The 20,162-nt window shown below is 45.9% G+C and overlaps 1 protein-coding gene across 1 annotated transcript in view; it reads right to left on the bottom strand.

Moving 5' to 3' along the window:
• LOC138282376 (cytochrome P450 2J5-like) overlaps positions 1–20,162 on the bottom strand; it is a 377,554-nt gene that overhangs the window by 105,030 nt on the left and 252,362 nt on the right. Inside the window, exon 7 of the mRNA XM_069219857.1 lies at positions 11,072–11,259. Coding sequence (XP_069075958.1) covers positions 11,072–11,259 — 188 coding nt within the window. The remainder of the gene's footprint in view (positions 1–11,071; positions 11,260–20,162) is intronic.

Raw genomic sequence — 20,162 nt, 5'->3', positions numbered from 1 at the left:
GAGAAGAGCTGAGGAGAAGTGCTGCCCTGCCTTGACTGTGTTTTGTGGAGCTATCCTGCAGTTGCAGGTTCCGCCTGTGAAAGGGGGCGAAGACTGGACTTTGCTGTGCATTCCTGCTTGCGAAGAAATCTCCAAGGGCTTGATCTTAGCTTGCCTCCTGTTGTTGAAGTCTCAGGGCCATCAAAGACTTCCCCTGCCAGCACCTGGACTCTCTGCTGAGACTCCTACCCTGCCAAGTGGTGCCCTATCCAGTTCCTAGGGCCTTGAAAGTTGAAGCTGGCAAACCAAGATTGAAAATCCACGCACAGACCACCATGGGGGAAAACTTTGATGCATCTTCCGAGACGAGGCTTAAAAACGACGCGCTGCCTGCTTCGTGGCTGAAATCTATGCTCCACCTGCATCACGGCTTGAAGATAGATGCACGCGGCCAGAGAAACGACGTGCAACACCCGCTGACGGAGGCTGATAACGTCGCAACCCACATAGCGTGCTTTTTTTTATACCGTGCAGCAGGATTTTTGACGCAACAGCACTGGGTGGGGAAAAATGACGCAAAGCCTGCCCGGACTCGAGGTGCCTGTCCGGATCGACGCATCTCTTTCCTGCAGAGAGAAGAAACGACGTACCCCGACCCAACCGGAGGAGGAACGACGCACAGTCTTGCTTGCGGGTGAGAAATCGATGCATCGCTGCCCTTTTCCGATGCACACTCACCCGTGCGGTGTTATTTTGACACTACCCAGGTACTTTTGAACGCTAACAGAGTTATTACTGTTTTCTCAAGGATTTAAGACTCTTTCGCTTTTTTAATTCGTAACTTGATTTGTGTATGTTGGATTTTTGTCATTTTAGTCTTGTTTGTTTAGATAAATATTCTCTATTTTTCTAAACCTGTGTTGTGTCATTTTGTAGTGTTTTTACTGAGTTACTGTGTGTGTTGGTACACATACTTTGCACCTAGACTCTGAAGTTAAGCCTGCCTGCTCGTGCCAATCTACCAAGGGGGTGAGCTGGCGTTAGCTGAGGGTGATTCCCCTTACCCTGACTAGAGTGAGGGTCCTTGCTTGGACAGGTGGTAACCTGACTGCCAACCAAAGACCCAATTTCTAGCAATATATTTATATATATATTTCTAACTTCTAACATGGGTCCAGAACCCCACAACAGCTCTGCCTGCTGATATAATGGATGGTGGTTGTGTTATCCGATAGGATCTGGATGGTACTCTTTGAGATGGAAAGGAAGAAGTCCTTTAGGGCCAGGTGAACTGCTGAATCTTTAACACATTTTAGTGTAATTGCTTACCCGATGTGGACACAAGGCCCAGGGCTGTCATGTCGCCAAAATGCATGTGCCAGCCCAGCAAGGAGGTGTCCATGTCCACAGTAGGTTGTGGCTTACGGGGACTGAATGTATGACATACAATGATGTTGGAAGGGAACATCCACCAGTGAAAAATCTGAACCTGTGGTGAAAGTCTTCTGAGTGATGGGGTAACTGTCACTGAAGGACATTCATATGTCATCTGGTGTGCAGGATCAAAAAAATGCAAAAGGCTTTCAGGCCTAACATGTTCACGACATTCAGACCTAGGATCAATACTTTATTCAGAAACATCAGAAACTTATCCCGAATGTCTGTAGCCCACTGAGGATACAATGCCTTTCTGCTGATGAGATCCAACACCACACCTATGAAGGTCAGGCTGTCCGATGTCCTGACCTTGATGGCAAAGCACAAGTCATGTAGGAAGATCATGTGTGCAAAAGATGTTCCAAGACTCGCATATGAGATCCCACCTTCCTCACTTAGTTGTTCAAGTACAGAAATACAGGGACTTCTGACCTCCTGAGTGAAACTAGCACATTGGACAACATTTTAGTGAACATTTAAGGAGTGAAAATCAGACCAGACAGTAGAACTGCAAACTGATTTCACTGAAACCCCACAGTATGTTGGAGGTGGTCTGCAAACAGGAAGGATCAATAGATTAAATTCATCATCCTAGTGAGCGAGGAACACCAACCAATCTCTTAAATTGAGAGCCAGCAAACTAGGTTTAGGGACAGGATTATAAATGTGTCTTGTCACGTGAAGATGTTTAGGAGACAGAGATTCAGGATGGGTCCGAGGCCCCTTGTTTTTAGGGCCCATGAAGTAAAGGGTGTAAAATCCCGTGCCTCTCTTTTCTGCCTACATCACTTCTATAACCACTTAGTCCCACAGGGCAAGAACTTCTGCCTCAATATTTAGATGTGTGTCATCGGGACCGATGCGCCACTTTATTGTAAATATGCCCCTAAGAGAGCAACCCTGGTGAGAAAAACACAGAAAAGAACACTGAGTAGCAGACCTTGTAACTGGGGAATTGTGGTCAAAGGTAGGAGAGGGCTTACATAATGGACCTATGACTAGGGACTTGAATGGAAGTTTAAGTAGACCAAAGAGAAGGTAAGAACAGGGCCGGCTTTAGCAAAGGTGGTGCCTGGTGCAACAGTCTTTTTTGGCACCTCCTCCTTGAATTCCCTCACTACCACTCTCCAGTACTGCCCCTCATCTCTCCATGCCTCTCTCCGGCATACATTAAAAAAAAATTATAGCGATACTCCTATGTCATTCATACTCAGTTCTGTGATCTGCATGGTACACGTTCTTTGCAGCAGGCACATTAACCGTCCTCTCTACTTTAGGATGAGTCAGAACTGCCACTAGACAAAATTCCAATCTCTCACCAGAAGGAACATTAATCATCAGCCTTATCTTGACATTTTTCTGGTTGCCTTAAAACTGCTGGACACACAAGGAAGTTTAGTACTTTTAAACCAATTGTTATTTTTAAACAAGGCTCCCCCCACCAAAGTCAGCGCCAGGCGGGGCTGCACCGGTCGCAATGCCCCGAGTAAGAATATAGCCAGAAAGGCACAGCAGAGTACACAAGAATGAAAGCTGGCTGTGTGAGAGGAAGACACACTCACACCCATTGTCGTTTTCAGTGATTTCCAGTCCACATTTTACTTACAGAAATTAGGCAAAATGTGTGGAGGGTGGGTCGAAACTGGAAAGGAACATGAGGAAATGTTTGCAGAAATATCACTTCTGACAGGTTATTTCAACTTCCTCATGGGCATTGTTGAAATTGGGTGGTATTCCTGCACCCCAGAAGTACTGAGACCTGTGATATGATATATCAGTACTTCTGTATATATCAGTACCTTTGAGCCTGCTTGCAGGTAGGTCGCTCCCCGCTTTGCCCTCCGCGCCACCACCTTTTGCCGCTCTCTCTTGCGCCCCTCCCCCTTGTTCTCTCTCCGTTTCTGCTTCCCTTTCCCCGCCGCTGCGTCCCCTGCGTCCCCTCCCACCTCCCCCCTCGTTCTCTCTCTGTTTCTGCTTCCCTTTCCCCGTCGCTGCATCCCCTGCGGCCCCTCCAGCCTCCCCCCTCGTTCTCTCTCCATTTCTGCTTCCCTTTCCCCGTCGCTGCATCCCCTGCGGCCCCTCCAGCCTCCCCCCTCGTTCTCTCTCTGTTTCTGCTTCCCTTTCCCTGCCACTGCGTCCCCTGCGGCCCCTCCGCCTCCCCCCTCGTTCTCTCACCGTTTCTGCTTCCCTTTTCCCGCTGCTGCGTCCACTTCGGCCTCACCCCCCAGCCCTCTCATTGGACGAACCCTCCCGCCTCCCAGCTGCCACTCCCACCCTCCCCTCCTCTTATGGCAGCTGCAGTGCCCGTCCGCGCCTGGACCGCGCCTAGCCCCCCTGGTTTGCGAGACCCCTGCGCCTCCAGACGCCGCTACACGGCCGACCAACTCAACGCCCTCAACCCCAGCCGCACCACAGCATGCTCCCAGTCCTCACCAAGGACCACCCACGGACCCTTCGCATGCCGCACCTGCAAATTCACCTGCGACAGAACAAGGAAACCTACAAAGACCGGAACAAACCACCTCCACTGCATACTCCTCAACACCCGCTCCGAACGCAAGCACGCCATCGAGCTCTGGGACCTGCTCGACTCCACCGCCCCAGACGTAGCCTTCCTGACCGAAACCTGGTGGAACGACTTCTCGGCGCCCGACATTGCAATAGCCATCCCGGACGGCTACAAGATAATCCGTAGGGACCGCAACAACGGAACCGGAGGAGGCATAGCCATCGCCCACAAATCCTTCCTCAAAGTCGACACCCACACTGACGACTCCCTCAAGACCGCCGAACACCTACACTTCCGCATCCACACTGACCCCAGCACCACTCTCAGAGGAACGCTCATCTACAGACCCCCCGGACCACGAGCACCATTCAGCGAATCCCTCGCCAACCTCACCAGCACCCACGCACTCACCTCAATGGATTACATCCTCCTCGGAGCCCTAAATTTCCACCTGGAGAACAACAACGACACCAACTCCACTACTCTGGTCGCCAACCACGGCCTCAGACAACTCGTCAACACACCAACCCACATCGCCGGCCACACGCTTGATCCCATCTTCTCCTCAAGCGCCCACGTCACCTTCAACCATACCACCGTACTCCACTGGACCGACCACCACTGCATCCACTTCACCTACAAAAAACATACTGAGCACCATCGCACCCAACAACCACCCCGCCGATACTGGAACAAAGTTACGGAAGACCAGCTTACCAACGCCCTCGTCCAGAACCCACCCCCCGACTCCACTGACCCAGACACCGCCGCCAACAACCTCACCCTGTGGATCAACGACTGCGCTAACACCCTCGCGCCACTCAAAAAAACCACCAATAACCAAGCCAGAAGAAAAGCCACCTGGTTCCCCGACGAGCTGCTAAATTCCAAACGCGACTGCCGGAAGCTAAAAAAGGAATGGCTCCTCAAACACACACCTGACAGCCTCACAGCCCACAAGGACGCCACCCGCAAGCACCACCAACTCATCAGACAAGCCAAACGATCCCACTTCAAAGACTGCCTGGACAACAACGCACACGACAGCAAAGAGCTCTTCAGCATCGTGAAAGAACTCTCCAACCCCAGCGCCAACATCAACGACATCCCTCCATCCCAAGAACTCTGCAACGCACTGTCCACCTTCTTCCACCGGAAGATCATCGACATCCACGACAGTTTTGACGCCACTCATACGCCAGACCCCACCCCCAGACACTCCACCTGTGCAAACCACCTGACCTCCTGGACCAACGTAAGCGACACAAGATCATGAACTCTATCCACTCAGGATCTCCGTCAGACCCCTGCCCACACCACGTATACAACAAAGCTGACGCCACCATCGCCCCCCCACTACGGAAGGTCATCAACATCTCCTTCGAAACAGCGGCATTCCCTGAAAAATGGAAACACGCCGAAATCCGCACCCTCCTCAAGAAACTCAAAGCAGACCCCAACGACCTCAAGAACTTCCGACCCATCTCCCTGCTCCCTTTCCAGCAAAGGTGATTGAAAAAATTGTCAACACACAACTAACCAGCCACCTCGAAGACAACAGCATCCTAGATACCTCCCAGTCCGGCTTCAGACGAAACCACAGCACCAACCATACTACGCCTCCAACACATCCAAAACACCTCCGCCCAACTGATCCTCAACGTACCCTGCCACAGCCACATCTCCCACCACCTGAGAAACCTTCACTGGCTCCCCGTGGCCAAAAGGATCACTTTCAAGCTTCTTACCCACGCTCACAAAGTGCTCCACAATACCGGACCAGCCTACCTAAACAACAGACTCAGCTTCTACACCCCCACCCGTCAGCTCCGGTCCTCTAACCTCGCCCTCGCCGTCATCCCCCGCATCCGAAGAAAGACCTCCGGCAGCAGATCCTACTCATACCTCGCCGCCAAAACCTGGAACACCCTCCCCACCATCCTACGACAGACTCAAGACCTACTCACCTTCAGAAGACTCCTCAAGACCTGGCTCTTCGACCAGTAACACCAGCTCCCCTACCTCCCCCCCCACCCCAGCACCTTGAAACCCTCACTGGTACATAGTGCGCTTTATAAATCCAATGATTGATTGATTGATTGGGTGTTGTATTACCAATGCAGGATTCACGCATCAGATATATTTGAAACCCTAATGCCGCGTTTCAAAATTTAACTTTAGGGCATTGTCAATTTCTCTTAAAAATTCAACGTTTTAAGAATTATTAACATTCTGGTCATGTAATATCACCTTTTTAAATATTCACTGTTACTTTGTAATACTCTGACCAAACATCTTCTGCTAATGTATACATTAAGCCAGCAGGGGAGTGAGCCTTTACTCTGAAAGGCTGCAACCAGAGATCCTGACCCCTGTATTTTCTGAGTTGGCCAGTTGCTTGATAGGGCTCCTACTCTGGTAATGGAGAGGATGTCAGAGCAGCTGACCTGCGGTAAAACTGTTCCCAGCAAAAGCATACAATGTAACCTCAGCGCCGCGCGTTTCTCGTTATGAAGCGCACCAAAGTGCTCGCTGAAATCACAAAAGCAATATTCACCTGTGCTCCAGCAACTCGGAAAAGAGTTGTCAGTTTAGCCAGGTAACTATGCAACCAATAAGAACAGCTGACCCGAGGTAAGCCTCCTCCACCCATAAGCACTGAATGTGACCGCTCCAGGAGCACACTGTGAAGTCTGTGTTAGAAATACTCTCAAAAGACTTTCAGAACAGCAGCTTTTAAGAGACTGAATGACCTTGTTCGCAAATCAGCGTTATTTGGGATTAAAATAAGGCATTACAACCCGAGGAATGTAGAAATACAGCGAAAAAGATAGATGCTAAAGCATGCGTCTCAATACAAACAGACAACCCAATGGCTCTGCATTATTTTAATAAATGAACATGTATTTTTTTTATTGACTGACGACTTTGTGGTGGGTGGAAGTTAGTAGGAGAAGGAGTCAATGATTGAATGAATGATTTAAGACAATGATGAACACAAAGGCGGATTAATGAATTTTGCTTGGCAGTGCTTGGATTTTGGAATAGAACAGTCGATGAATACGTGGTTTGTCTGTGTTTGGTTATACGCCAATGGCTGTGAGCAGGTTTGTGTGTGCTAAAATGCTTACAAATGTGGGATTGTGTGCATGGGGGTCTGAAGAAGAATGGCTGCTGGTTTGCACGTAATGTTGCCCGTATGCATCTTGGTCTGTATGTGTATGAATGCCTGTGGTTGGTATGCTCTGCCTCGGCATGTGAACATGAAAGTACGCTCTGTTTGTGCGTAGTTGTCTGTTTGTTGGCCAAAGTGTCGATCGGTGTTTGAATGTGGGCTGTTTGGTGAATATGGATGCCTGAATGTGCATGGGTGCCTGTAGCTGATTCTTTTACACTTGTGGATGCCTTTAATTAGTGTATTTATTCACTCATGCACTTTTAGCGATTTAAATCTGTATGTAATCGCAGAAAAATGGTGGGTGTGTTGGGTGTCCGCATGGACGCTGCCTTTCTGTGTATGCACTGTACAAGACAGAAACCTATTAATTGGTTTTTCTTCGTGGTGGGGTTGGGGGGAGATGCACAGACTGTCACTCCTTCTTCACGGGTTTCTTAATATTTAGTTAGCATTTTCACAAGTAATACACTCTCCATCCACCCCCACAACAGGAGATGTGTAATCATGCACAACGAAAAAGCAAAATACTGGCAGAAGGGACAGCAGTACTGTCAGTGTACACCATTGTGTAAAACGACTGCATGAGCTAAGAACCTAGGAGGTTTTGCCAGCAGCTGGAAGCACATAAGCCACAAAGCATTAAGCCAGAAAAGTACATATTTTACCCACAGTCAGGCATTACAGAGCTCTTGTGGAGATGGAGGCTAAACATTTTGTGGGGCCCTTAATAGTTTCAAATCAAAGTTGCAGTGTGTACATCTAGAAAATAAGTACCTTGGGGAAAGAGAAAAGACAAAGGGGCAGATTTTAAGCAAAATGGAGCTGCGCCCAATGCAGCGCCACTTTCCTTGAGCCCCCCACCGCCACCATGTGTGTGCCATATTTAAAACACGGCGCACCATGGCGCAGGGTAGGTGGCCAATAGCGTCAGAATTTTTACGCTATTGATGTACTGTTCAGGGTTAGTGCCAAAATTTTGACACTAACCCTCAACAGTATGTAGGGGCGCATTGTAACCAATCGTTTGCCCCCTGTTAACGCCTGCTCTGCGGAGGCATTAAAAATGCCCCAAAAAATATGCAAAGAAATATTTTAGATTTGTTTGCACCGTTTTTTCAGCCCCCCCTAATGGGGGAATGCCCTCCTTGTATACATTATGCCTGGGGCAGGCATAATGTATTGCAAGGGGTTACAATGTGGCGCAATGCATGCATTGTGCCACTTTGCAAATCTGGCACAGCTTTTTTGTCATAATATCGCCACATTATCATAAAAAAAATGATGCTAATGTGGCGATATTATGGCACAAGGGGCTCTTCAATCTGCCCCAAAATACGTTATTTGGCACCTCCTAGTGTGTTGTAGCATTATCTGCATCACACAGGAACAGTCAAGGCCTGCTTTTAATTATGTAAATGCATGATGTAAGAGTAGGGAGGGGTCCTCAGTAAGTGTGGGGCCTGGATTGAGCTAACAGCTGTGGCTGCCCTCCCCTTTTGACGGCCCAGGGCACTCTACAAGGATAATATCAGCAGCACAAGGTTTCATCCCCAACAGGGAAGCCTAGAGGCCAGAAACCCATCAGCTGCATCCCATCTCAATGTGATTTGTGCAGGGAGGGCCTGCTTATGGGTTGGTCAGTGTATTCCGACCCGTGTGTTAACTCCTGTTGAGGCACAGGTTGGAAGTACGAATTGAAAGATATTTAACATATCTGCTAATTATTGGATGTGATAAATACCTCAACCTTTGTTAAACAACATTTTATGGTGGAAAAGAATACAGTATTCACCATATCATGAGGATTTAAGTGTCTTAAACACCAAATCCGCATGTTATTCCCCACAGACTCATAATAGGTGTTATTTATAGCACCAAATAAATAACATTCTTTATTGTATTGTTATCAGGGTCAATAAATAGGGACTATACTTGTAATCGGGTCAAATACCGATATACATGTTTTTAGAAATGTGTGCAACTTTTAGAGCATTAGGGTACTGAGCATCCCAAACTCTCTTTGTTTTGACACCATTGTACAATTGAATCAATAGCCAAAAACGGACTGAAAATTAAGGCAAGTTAATAGCTATCAGCATTCAGACTATTGCAGAAATCATAGCATCTATCACAGAGTACTGCTCAGAGTTAATATGCGCTGAATACCTCCTCGATCCAAATTGTAGGCTATGTAGCATATTTACAAAAAAGTGGCGCAGTGCAGGGTAGCAAGTCACCTTATTTAAGGCAATACGGCGCATTCAAGTCCTTTCCCCTGCGCTGGCGCACAATGGGCTGCCTAGCGCCAATGCAGGCACCCTTCCACTATGGTGCAAGGGTGCCTGAGCTGCATACAACCCAATCCCAGGAGGCTTTGTCCATGAAAGAGGAAAAAAACGGAGAGATATAAAGATATTTCTCCCTGTTACGCCTCTCCTGGGAGGAGTATCTTTTTGGTGCATTCCCAGATTTACCAGTTCCCGGTAAACCAGGAAATGCGTCAAAAACCATATGAGTTGCGTGAGAACACCCACAGAAAAGCCTCCCTGGTGCAGAGTAATAAAATGCAGGAAATTGCGCGGCGCTGCATTACTTGAGATTTATGAAGCCCCGTAAGGTGGCCTTGCGTGGCCTCATAAATCTGACTTACGGTTTGTATCGTACATGTACCACATTGCATGGTGATGCAAACCGGCTCATAAATATGACCCTATGTTTTTAGGTTTCTCATCCGCCAAGATCTCTGGGTTTCACAAAAAGTAGAATAATATACTTACTTTTAGAGGCTTTCAGTCAGACATGTTTCATTGGTCTATTTTAGTGCTGTTCAGATGCTCTTCCATCCATTACAGCATGAGCCATTTTTGGTCAGCCTACTTCAGTCATTCGCTAACTTCACTGTGAGTGACAGTATTCTGTTCTTTTCACAAGGAGCACATCTATTCCCCATATATTGTTGAATATTGACAATTTTTTAATCTACAGAAAAACCAGGACAAAATAAAACAATCACTGACAAAGCCAAAAAGGCTGGCAGCCAATGCCAGACCTACTGGCTTTGCCGATACTGCTTTACTCTAGAAGTTTTTACCTTTTTACCTTAGCATGACGCTGCCTCTATTAATCTTTGTTCAACCAGATTAACTTTATCAGATGGGCTTTATCATCCCATTCCTCTTAGTCTTCCAGGGCCCCATTGTTGATGGCATCATTGCCCCACTATTGCCCAAAAAGTGATTATTTTACTATATTGATGGTATGGTGTTTTGTGTAAAATACTCTAGTGCCTGTGTCACAATGTTCATGATATATAAATATACTTATTTAAAAAATGGTTACCATTGTCAGGCAAGGAAAAACTTAAGCTTAGTGTCCTTTTCATAAATCGCAAACAGCCTTTTCTGCAGCTATTATTATGAATAAATCTCTTCGCATATTCTTCTCTACATACCTAAGATTAGAGGCTCTACTCATGGGGGTAGGGTGTTCTGTGTGGAATGCTTACTGGCCACACCCACAACTGAAGAGGTTCCTACACAGAACGGTTACTTCCTCAAAACTCACTTATCTTTCCTCCCGTCCTGGTCATGATGGGCAGCACCAATATACATTTAGATTGCTGTAGTGCGATCAGTAGAATGGCTTGTTCCATCACTCACTCACTAATTTATTCACGCATGCCCTCACCCAAAGTGCTTGTCTGGGATATAACAAACAAGTTATACTTAACATACCCTTGTACTTTGTATTGCTGCTGCAGACTTAAAGTATCAAGGTGGATTTGATTATGAAGTAAACACAACTGTTAGCCTATATTAAGTAACAGAAAACTCAAATGAGTAGGAGCACTGTCTGGAAATCAAAATGTGTCCCTCAATCCCCATCTCTGATCATATGAGTCTGCAGACGTTCCCAGAATGTCCACTCCAATATCAAGAATGACCAAAATAAATATATTTCTCTCCTACCTTGGAGACTGGTAAGCCCATGAACGTTGTGTCCCTTTTACATGCATGCAAGATTGCACCAGGAACCAGATTTGCGTATCGCTGGATTTCGTGGACCACTGCATTGGTGTAGTGAAGGCGCGTCCTGTCCTCATAATTGACTGGTTGGTTGAGGCCAAGGACAGCATCGAGCTCCTCTTTGACTTGATCTAAAGAGAATTAAGAAGCTTCTATTGTGAAAAGGACCATGGAGTAGCAGTAAATGCAATCTAAGCTTCAGCATTTTCCGAACATCAAATATATTTTTTGAAGGCCTTTGCCTGTGGACCTGGGATAAGCAGTGGTTACTTCGCCTTAGCTTTGTGGTTAAGTTGATTAACGGCTGGTGTCATAAGGCCTCAATGCTAGTACACTCTAGAATGTATAGACAAGAATCGTACTTTAGATATCTAACTCTCGCATGTGAGTAATGATGTAGGTAAAGGAGACGTCTGCATGACTTTGTGAAGCCATGTCCCGCTGCACTTTTATGCCTTGTATGTTTAACTGTGCAGTTTCCCCATTGAGCTTGACAATCATTCAAACTGGTTGAGTGTTCTTCAGCTTAAAGGGTAAAAAGCATCAAAGCTGTAAACTGCACCCTTCTTTGGAAAGTGTAGACTGACAGTGGTGGTAGCTTAATTCTTAGTGTAGAGTATAATCCTTATCAACTGACTTCTGTGAGGGGCAGAGGCATAACAAAGGTCCCTGCAGCCCCCATGGTGTTTGACCTGAGCTCCAGGGGATCCCATTAGCACAGTACCCTGGCCTGAGAGCTCCTACGTGCTTCCAGAGAGGGGATTGCCTCCAGGCTTTTAGTTATGTCTGATTGGTACTATGTAATCAGAGTCCTTCCCTACATGCCTGGGATGCGCAAGCTTTCTCCTGTGTCTGTGTGTCTGTGAACAAGTGTGATTTTACATGTGTACCTGGGACTGTTTTATAGAAAGTGTTCTGGGTCCCAACACGGGTGTGCACTAGTTGCTTGCACATTCAAGGCACTTAAGTATTATCAATGTTTAATTTGTTAAATAATAAGTGTCAGGGCCCTCGTCAGTAGGTCTCTGTCGCTTGCATCATTAATTGCCCCTGTCAGCACTCCCCGTGACAGTACCAAACTAAATACTAATTATCACACCGGTTCAAATATGACAATTCCAGGTCCCCAAAGCTATAAGAATGGCTTGGATGGCATCTATTAATCATTTCAAGTGTATATTTCATTAATAAACCACTGTTGTTGTCCTGGTGTCTGAATTATACAAACAGCACCACCATGTGGCAGGCTGTCACAACTGCCGGTGTTGACAATTAAGTGCCAGTGCTGAGCACTGGAAACCACCGTCTCAAATTAGGCACTGTGTGTTACAGAAGGGGTGACAAATATTTGTGCAATACTTTCTTTAATATGGACAGGACCAGTACAAACCATGTGGCAGCGAGATCCAAAGGGGACAGTCCCTGAGTTTCAGGAAGGCATGGCCCCAGTTAAATATGGGGAGCCCTTTGTTATTGCACCGGCAGTGTATTACAGACATTGGTATAATGGCAAAAAAGCTGTCAGCAGGTGCATTGTGCACCACAAAGAGTTGACTCAGAGCCAGTGTGCCCCTCGGAAGGAGCATTGTCTGGAAATCAAAATGTGTCCCTCAATCCCCATCTCTGATCATATGAGTCTGCAGACAAGAGGGTATGAAGGACGTTGCAGATTGGATGAGGCTCAGCCGCCTAAAGCTAAACTCTGAAAAAACTGAAGTCCTCATCCTCGGCAACACCCCGTCCGCCTGGAACGACTCCTGGTGGCCCACGGCCCTCGGCACCGCACCGACCCCCACAGACCACGCCCGCAACCTCGGCTTCATCTTGGACCCTCTTCTCACCATGACCAAGCAAGTCAACGCTGTGTCCTCCGCCTGCTTCCTCACCCTCTGCATGCTCCGCAAGATCTTCCGCTGGATTCCCGCCGACACTAGAAAAACCGTGACCCACGCCCTCGTCACGAGCCGCCTGGACTACGGCAACACCCTCTACGCCGGGACCACAACCAAACTCCAAAATCGCCTGCAACGCATTCAAAACACATCGGCACGCCTCATCCTCGACGTACCCCGCAACAGCCACATCTCCGCACACCTGAGACACCTGCATTGGCTCCCAGTCAGCAAAAGGATCACCTTTCGACTTCTCACCCACGCACACAAAGCCCTCCACAACAAGGGACCGGAATACCTCAACCGACGCCTCAGCTTCTATGTCCCCACCCGCCTCCTACATTCCTCTGGTCTCGCACTCGCTGTCGTCCCTCGCATCCGCCGCTCCACAGCGGGTGGGAGATCTTTTTCCTTCCTGGCGGCCAAGACCTGGAACTCCCTCCCCACCAGCCTCAGGACCACCCAGGGCCACCCCGCTTTCCGGAGACTCCTAAAAACCTGGCTATTCGAGCAGCAGTAACCCCCCCTTTCCCCTAGCGTCTTGAGACCCGCACGGGTGAGTAGCGCGCTTTATAAATGTTAATGATTTGATGATTTGATTTGGGATTCCAGACAACTCCCAAGCATCACACTTTTGGCCTTTGTGGGTAGTTGCTCAGTTCATCCAGCTGTGGGGGGGTATCCCTGCTGCCTTTCATACTGAGGCCGGGTCTCTGCCTTGATTGAAAGGCACACTGGTGGCTTCCACCTTTCACAAATTCACTGTTCAGAGTGCAGAAGGAAGTTTCACCTGCACTCTGAACAGTGCATTGACTGTAATAGATCACACTGTCTCAGTCTGCTCCTGGCACAACCAGTAAATGTTGCGCTGTTGAGCGAAGTGGGGCACTGTTCCTAATCGTAGAATGGCTCCTGAACAGGTATATGGTGAAGTTTATCAGACTATACATATGTCCCCTTTGTGATGGGTTGCCAATGTGCATTTGGGATATTGAGGCATACACACATACACACCACATACACCTACTGTCTTCTTGTCACAACTAGCTGTTTCTGATGGATGGGACAGTTAGTCGAAAGTGAAATCGATGCTCCCAGCTTTCCTGTTTGAGATGTGCATCCAGTTTAGAATCACATCTCTATCTTAGGCAATTCCTTGTTTTATTTGAGGCATCATGAACCATATCACGGCTGGGCCATGCACCGCCAGAGTTGGAGGACCCACAAAATTTAAGTTGTGCAGATCGTCTGACTGGATGGGTCCGGCCATCAATGAAAGATATATATACTGGCCCCCTAGATCAGTAATGCGTTTCTAGTTAATGAGAGTATTACCTTGAGCATTAAGAGAAAAAAATAGAAGTACATTTCAACAAAAAACTACTTTGACTTAAAAGTCACCCAGGGAAAAATCAACCTTAACTCATTCAACGTCAATTATCACCAAACATCAACAAAAATGGAGCAAAAACCTTCTAGCGCAAAATGCTAAAATCCACCAGATATATACCAGAATACCAAACAGATGCAAAACATGGATTTACTACTTCCTACGCCAATAACATATAACTAGCTGAAGAAAATCCCCAAATCCTGGATAGCAACAAATATCTAACAGTCCTTCATGGTCCCAGACTATTCTGCAAAGCCAAAAACAAGAGACAATGCCAGATTTGTATTCCTCTTTACAATAACAGAACTACCCCAATGCAGGATTCTTACACTAGCCAGCATTCACATGAGATGGTATTTCCAAACATAAAATAGAGCAAAGCCTGTAAGTGAAGAACCCTCCTGTTGATCAATGTGCATCGAATATGGCCATATTCACCAGGCAAGAGATACTCTCCCACAAATAATCACACAGTGTAATAATCTATCCCATAGAGGACTGGGCTCATAGAAAGGACAATATTCCATGCTCCTCTGCTCCGTCCTCACGACAAATGTAATTTACAGACCCTGGAGCAATTTCTTCTAACAATCTATGTCCACTCACAGATAATCATCAAAACGGTGCAAAGTAAGTAAAAATGACTAAGAATTTAAATCTCAAACAATTGTCAAAAACATGCCATGTGTGAAAAGAACACAGTAGGAGTCAAACATTACAGAGATACCATAATGTCAGATTTCCAGCCCTAACTCAGGTACAGCAATCTGTTAGAAAAGGAAAAAGTCAAAATTGAACAACCATCAGTAAATACTCAACAGCCCCAGGTCACTAAAGACTCAGGAGATCTTTTTGAGAAAGGGGTACCTGAGAACTCAGGGGCAAATGCCTAACTTAACCAGACCTTTTCTAAAACTGACAAGGTGAAAGCCTGCAGCTTGAATCAGAAAATCCCACACCAAACCAGAACAACAATACTGAATAATGATATCATCCTGCACAAAGCAACCTACGTAAATAAAAGATCATGAGTACTGGAAGTCCTCACACAAAAACTTGAAACATTCATTCAGTAGAAACACAGGGCCAGATTAAGAGCCCCTATCTTTTCCTTGCGCCACATTAGCGTCATTTTTTATATGCTAATGTGGCCCTACAAGGCCAAAATCACTGCACCAAATCTACAAAATGGTGCAATGAATGCCTTTTGTCACTTTGTAACCCTTTGCACTGCATTATGCATGCGCCAGGCATAATGTTTGCAAAGGGGGTGTTCCCCTGTTGGGGAGGCCGAAGAAATGGCAGAAAGAAATCTAAGAGAGCCTCCTTTTAACGTCAGATAGATTTCTTTGCATTATTTTTTTGGCACTTAAGAGATTTCTTTGTGTCTTTTTTCCTCAAAGCAGGCGTTAAAAGGAGGCTCCCATTGGTTTCAATGGGCCTCTGGGTGCTTTGCAGGATTTGCGGCAGAATAATCCTGCAAAGCGTCAAACTACCGTCAAAATTCTGATGCTTGATCCCTAACTACCACCATGGTAAGCTGTATATTAAGGGGCATATTTATACTCCGTTTGCGCCGAATTTGCGTCGTTTTTTTCGATGCAAATTCGGCGCAAAACTAACGCCATATTTATACTTTGGCGTTAGGCGCGTCTAGCGCCAAAGTATGAGGAAAGAGCGTCATTTTTTTGCGTGAACGCCTTCCTTGCGTTAATGAGATGCAAGGTAGGTGTTCCCGTCTAAAAAAATGACTGTGACGCAAATGCGTCGTATTTGTACTCCCGGGCAAAAATCACGCCCGGGAGTGGGCGGGGCAAAAAACCCCGCATTTGCACCGGATTTTAGCGCCTGGGTCAGGGCAGGCGTTAAGGGACCTGTGGGCTCAAAATGAGCCCACAGCTGCCCTCCCATGCCCCCAGGGACCCCCCCTGCCACCCTTGCCCACCCCAGGAGGACACCCAAGGATGGAGGGACCCATCCCAGGGACTTTCAGGTAAGTTCAGGTAAGTATAAATATTATTTTTTTTAATATATTTTTTTGGCATAGGGGGGCCTGATTTGTGCCCCCCTACATGCCTCAATGCCCAATGACCATGCCCAGGGGACATAAGTCCCCTGGGCATGGCCATTGGGCAAGGGGGCATGACTCCTGTATTTACTAAGACAGGAGTCATGTAAATGGTGTCTGGGCGTCGTAAAAAATGGCGCAAATCGGGTGGAGCCGATTTTTTGGCGTCAACCTGACTTGCACCATTTTTAAGACGCCCTAACGCCATTTTTCCCTACGCCGGCGCTGCCTGGTGTACGTGTTTTTTTTCCACGCACACCAGGCAGCGCCGGTCTGCTAGCGCCGGCTAACGCCATTCAATAAATACGGCGCCCGCATGGCGCTTCAGAATGGCGTTAGCCGGCGCAAAACTTTTTGACGCTAAACTGCATTAGCGCAGTTTAGCGTCAAAAAGTATAAATACGGGCCTAAATATGCAGATATGGTGGCTTTAGGGGGGGTGCTAAGGGACCATTTTTCATTAATCTGTCCCCCAGTTCACAATTTGTATCCTCAAAGTTGATCCACCAACCCCAAAATGTCAACAAAAGAGACTTTGGAAACCCACAAACAGATATCCACGCTCATCAACAGTGAGCAGGTGGCTGAATCGAATTTCATTTTGAAAATAAAAACGCATTAAACTGAAATGTTGAAAAGTTTACTCAACGTAATGTGCACATGATAAATGAAAACAATTGTAGTGAGTAGTTATACTTAGACATTGTAAACACATAAGTAGAATAACACAACATTTTGATATCAGTTAGCTAAGCTATTGCTGCTATATTTAAATCAATTTATACATTAGCATTGAAAGGCTTGTTTTTCATGTGGAACAGTTGTTTGCACAAGATGATTTTCTCATTCACTGCAGATGCTGTAACTTTCCAGAACCCGTCAGTTAGTAAAGAGGTGTTAGAAATTGGGTCTCTAGTTGGAAGATGTATACACCCTGTCCAACTAGGGACCAAAATCCTAGTCAGGGAAAGTCACAACACAACCTAAATTATCCTGTGCTCAGTCTTGGGTAACTTGGTACTGAGCAGGCAGGTTTAACTTAAAAGGCAAAGTGTAAAGTATTTCTGCAATAACTCATACAGCGACACAGTGAAAACACCACAAAAAGTACTCCACACCGGTGTAGAAAAATTGATATTTATCTGAATAAAATAAGACCAAAAATAACAAGAATCCAACCTGCACAAGTCAAGATATCACTTTTTAGAGGTTTAGCAAGTCTTAGTCCATAGGAATCAATGGATGTGTCTGCTAGCGCGCCTGGTCCTCAGTAAGTAAACTTACAAGGGGATGCATATAGGTCGATGAATCTTTTGGATCGCATGGAGTATCCTAGTCATGCAATGACCTCTAGACCAATAATCAACATCAATAGAAATAGCTCAATGTCATCTATTTCATGAATAACCACAACTCAGGAAAAAGGATAACAAATGTTATTTCCCGATTGATTACAACTATAAATCATCTATTAGTTCAATCTTTATTAATCAACTTAAGTTTATCTTTGAAAGCATCAACCTTTAACAGAACATATGCGACAAATGCAGTTTCATGACTAAGAATACCAGCATTAATAGTGAAGTTCAGCAATTGAGTTTGTCAGTCATTGTCACTGTCAATGTCACCTTTAACAGCCTGCCTAACCAAGATTAGCATCAGCATGTGGGTCTTCATGCTAAAACAATTTGGAGCAAAACATCAATTTGGAAAAATCTACCTATGAGAATTTCTACAATCAGCGCAGTTGGTACCTGGGAGAAAAGGCATAAGAATCGTCAGTGACATTTTCATAGCTACCTATCCAAGATGAATCAGCAACAAGTCAGTCTTCGTCTTCAGGTCATCAACTGGTCAGCCAGGGAATCAGGGTCACAGGATATGAGCCTAATATCAACACCTCGGACAGCGTCTCCTGACATCATCAATTTTCTTCCGCAACAACTCTCTCTTAGCCCCTTGTCACGACTTTTTATTAGGGTCTCCAAGTCCATCCCCCTAATTGCTAATTGGTCAGTCAGTCGGCAGATCTGACTTTAACCTATAATTTTTGTTTACCAAATCTACTAATTTTCATATTTACTCGCTCCCAGGGCGTGGATTGGTTCTTCATGCAATGTCCTCATCATCCGGCTCATCAGGTATCGAAATTGTTGCATATTCTTCTTCAGTCAGTGCCTCTATTGTTCAAGACCTGGGAAAGTACATTTACCCTGCTCTACACATAATTGTATCAAATTGTCTTCATCATCTCCTGTCCGCCGGCACATTGCAGAAAATTCTAGCTAAGTAACTTGAACTTCGAGTGGGTCAAGGTTGACTATAGCAGCTTCGAGTCCTTTGCAAAGGGTTCAGTTTTTCATGCTTTCAGAGTGTGCGAGGCCCAGTGGAACTAGGTCTTTAGTCCAGCTAACTTAATACTACAAATTAATGCAAAACATAGGTTATACATCTCATTATGACATCTTATTACATTTTTCTTCATACATTTTCATTATTTCATATAATTTCAGTCATTTTAGTACACATGGTGATCACTCCCCGAGGGCACATTTTCAAACGTGCACATTATTTCTCTATGATTAATTTCTCTACACATTTTCTCATTAGTAATTACATATATATAATTAATAATTTTCTTACTCAGCATATCTGCTTCAACATATCTTTTTAGCACAAAGTACCCTGGATGTGTAAAAAATGACGCAGAGGGCCACAGAGGAGGTGATGCATTAGAAAGTAAAGCGATGTGTTGATTTTTACACTGCAGCGGTGGTGATGTGATGATTCTTTACTCACGGGCAAGATGATGTGTCAATTTCCAGGCACGCAGCCTTGGCTCCTTACTGCAGTGAATGAATATTTTGACTCCCAGGGACACAGCATTGAAAATCCAAAACACGCTGCAAGGATGAAACCGACGCTTCTTCGAAACCTGTAGGCGCTGTGACAATTTTCCAGCTGTGAGACAGGCACACCATTGTTTTTGCAGTTGCTGCATTGATTTTTGCAGGAGTTGAGTCAATTTTCCGAAGCAGTGGATTTTCTATCTATTGGCCTTGAGACTTGTTTACAGGAGGCAAGCTCAGTCCAAACCCATGGAGATCACATGTGGGGGACAGCAAAGTAATTCCAGCAGAGTCAGGGAGCAGCAGGCAGCAGGGCAACAAGCAGGAGAGCAGTCCTTCCTGAAAACAAAGCAGTTCGGATGAGTCCTTTGGGTAGTCCCTCTGAGAGATTTCATTTGTAGGTCCAGATGTGTTTGATTTGACGGGGGTCACAGACCCAGTATATATTTCCAAATGTGCATTCGAAGTGGTGAAAACTTCAAAGAGTGGTTTTGAAGTGTACCAGCTCCCCTTTCAATCCAGTCTTGTCTGCCAGGAGATCTGTGTGGGGTTATAAGCCCTCTGTGAGAGGTCATGACACTAGCCTTTGAAGTGTGAGAGTCCCTCCACCCTTCCTGTCCAAGAAGACCCATCAGTATGCAGATGAATGCAGATGCAGCTGAGTGTCCTGTGTTTATAGCTGTCTGGGTGAATGCACAAGGGAAGCTGTCAACCAGCAAAGACCAGATGTTGATTGGACACAGGCTGTAAGGCACCAAGAGAGCAGTAAGTACAGAGAAATGCCTATTTTCTAAAAGTGGCATTTCTAAAATAGTAATGTTAAATCCAACTT

The sequence above is a fragment of the Pleurodeles waltl genome, chromosome 2_2 (assembly GCF_031143425.1).
Source record: "Pleurodeles waltl isolate 20211129_DDA chromosome 2_2, aPleWal1.hap1.20221129, whole genome shotgun sequence".
NCBI lineage: Eukaryota > Metazoa > Chordata > Amphibia > Caudata > Salamandridae > Pleurodeles > Pleurodeles waltl.
This window is presented reverse-complemented; position numbering and strand designations above follow the sequence as displayed.